This window comes from Echinococcus granulosus, assembly GCF_000524195.1.
Source record: "Echinococcus granulosus chromosome Unknown EG_S00028, whole genome shotgun sequence".
Taxonomy (NCBI): Eukaryota; Metazoa; Platyhelminthes; class Cestoda; order Cyclophyllidea; family Taeniidae; genus Echinococcus; species Echinococcus granulosus.
Genome location: NW_020170408.1, coordinates 756,808 through 759,561, shown reverse-complemented (window position 1 = coordinate 759,561; position 2,754 = coordinate 756,808). Strand labels below are relative to the sequence as shown.

Genomic DNA, 2,754 nt, shown 5'->3' with positions numbered 1-2,754 from the left:
TAAGTCATTGTTTTCGTAAAGTGGGCACAATACGAACTTAGCTAACTTGAACAAAGCTAAAACCATCAGAGTGCTCTCAATTTGCATTATTCACAAAAGAAAGGCTATTGTCCTATTAGGCAATCATCGCACAATCATATACTCAAGTCCATAAGCTGCTGGTCTTTTCCTCGGCTTAAATAAACGGAAGCCTCAACCAATTCACACACAAGCGCCTTACTCAAGTGCATTCACGAGATCAATTTTGTCGATGAATGATAAAATCACATAGCTAATATGAGCAGCTTCGTTCCCAAAGGCTAGATTCAACAGTTTTCACATTTACATCAGGAGTTGGTTGTTTCTTCACAAAACATTAATGTTGAAATACTAGTCTTACGAATTAAACATCATCTTCGTCCTCCGAATCTTCAGCATAAGCATACTTCAGTGTCAACTCGATTTCACTCATTGGAAGGCTATCTTAAGCATAAACGAACTATGTTCTCACCCTGAAACGCCAATGAGAGACATTCCTGTGTGTCTGAAAATGCAAAGCGTGAGTTATATAGTTGGACTTCAGCAAATGTATTGGCACTCCAAACATCAGTACCTGCTAAAAAAAAAAACAAATTAATCCCAGCACGCGCGTAGTGCGTTAATGTAATGCACTTGATTCTGCAATACCATATACAAATGTACGGAAATATTTCAAATTACCAGACAAAACACACAGTATGTGAGTATTCAGATAATCACATAAAAATAAGACAATTAAAACAAACATGGCAATATGATTTTTGCAGATTACTTACAGGACATTTTTAGTCGAAATTTTATTTAAAAAATAATGGCTTTGCATGCAAATATTTCAGGTCTAAGTGTGTATAAAATTAGGAACACTGTCGGATACTGGTTAAAGGGTGATTAACAGAGATCGTTGACTATTAGGCCAATTTCTAGTTTTGAAAATTTTGTTTACGGCAAATTATCTTGGTTTTGCGTTACCTGATTTAGCTGTTTCGCTTACTCAACGCGAGTAGGCAATATGACTGGCGAATAATTAAGAACTCGGGGTTCAGTGCAGACGGTGGTGAAGCCTTACTTACTAATTGAAGACACTACTTCACCAGTAGGAAAAACCAAAGCTAAAGCACATTCGCTGACAAACAATCGTGCTGTGTTGGCCCCACTGGGATTCCTGCTACTGTAGCGTCCCGAGACTCTATGAAGTCGAAAGAAGACACAATACTCAGGCAGAATATATATTCGGCGCAGAAAAGGTGTCTAGGCTGTTGGCATGGCCCAAAAGGCCAGCCCACCCAGCGAGGTACAAGGGGGCTAATTCAAAGTACAAAAGTGGCGCCTCACCAGAACCGAAGGATAAGCCACTATCGTATTACACTACTGCATAAATTAACCGTCATGTTAATTTCGACCTAATTTTAATTCCACATTTAAATAGCAAAAAAATCTCGAAAAGAAAGTAAACAGCTTTTAGCGCGATCTGCCTTTTCTGCTTTGTAACAAAAAAAGAAATGTTTTTGATAGATGGAAATGGCATAATGCCGCAATTTATTGGACCCCGTTGCGGGCAAAATGCTGTATTTGCATTATTACTTGTTTCAATCTTCGGATACTTTCACGTAATTCTCATTGATATAAAATCGAGTTAGCTTTATTAGCTGTTATACCCATGTAAGAGGTTTAAGTATTTTGTGTTTACTAAGTAGAGTACTTTGCACGTCAGACGTCTAACTTTAGGCCTAACTCTAGATATTTGCAGGAAATTTCTGGATGGTGTTTCTCTTTACTTCTACAGGTAAACGTCCCATCGCAACCCATTATTTGTTGTCCGATTGTTTATTGTGTTTAAGATGTTACCATACGCTGCAAAACAATTACCCTACATCAAAGTAATTCGAAAGCAGCCAACCGAATGTAATTGTAATACGGTGGTGGTTTATACCTCGGTATTGTTGAGGCGCCACTTTTGGTCTTTTGAATTAGCCTTCTTGTACCTTGCTGGATGGGCTGGCCTTCGGGCCATGCAAGTAGCTCAGGCACCTTCTCGATGCTGAATATATATATTCTGCCCTAGTATTGTGTCTTCTTTCGTCTCCAGGGAATCTCGGGATGCTACAGATTCATCTGCACTCAGTCTGTAATAGCCAGACGGCCTAATTATTTACCATGCCATGCGGTTCAGACAATAGTTTTGCTTGCACGGTCGCGGCTGTTCTACTGTTGCACTCACCCGTGCAAATAGGCCCCGGTGTCATACATTGACAAATTGAACGAAATATGGTGCGTAGGTGGGTGTGTTCGGATTCGTGTGCTAAATGCATTATACAATGATCATTTGTCGATGTGCGACCAACGTGGAGTCAAGGCAGGTGTCCGTGAGGAATGAACAATCGTGCTTATTCAATACCACTCCACAGACAGAGAATTAGTGGTGGTAGTCACGGTGATGTCAGCCGACTTCCTTCGAGATCCCGTCCGTCAACTACATGACCGTCTTGTAGTTATTCCTCTGCATTTTTCACATGTCACCTTTCAGCAGCTGTGTCAGATATCTTTTTGGTAGCTCCCACTCCCCTTACGGTATTTCAGTATGGACTGTACGTTGTCAGGCCTATTTCATCTTAGAGTATCTGCTTCCTTTCCATTGGAAGGGGTTTATTTATAGTTGACTTCACACACCTTCCAATTGCCACACAGGCGCATGCTCTCTCCCTCTCCCTCTTTCTATATCGCATGTTTCCAAACAAA

The 2,754-nt window shown here is 40.5% G+C and overlaps 1 protein-coding gene across 1 annotated transcript; it reads right to left on the bottom strand. All coding sequences in view use genetic code 11, as the record gives it.

Moving 5' to 3' along the window:
* Positions 1-382: 382 nt before the first annotated feature.
* On the bottom strand, positions 383-766 carry EGR_04514 (hypothetical protein; the record flags this gene model as incomplete). The annotated part of the gene is made up of 3 exons (XM_024493763.1): positions 383-458; positions 499-592; positions 667-766. The coding sequence occupies 3 exons, from the start codon at positions 764-766 to the stop codon at positions 383-385; spliced, it is 270 nt and encodes an 89-aa protein (XP_024351877.1).
* Between the last annotated feature and the right edge of the window lie 1,988 nt (positions 767-2,754).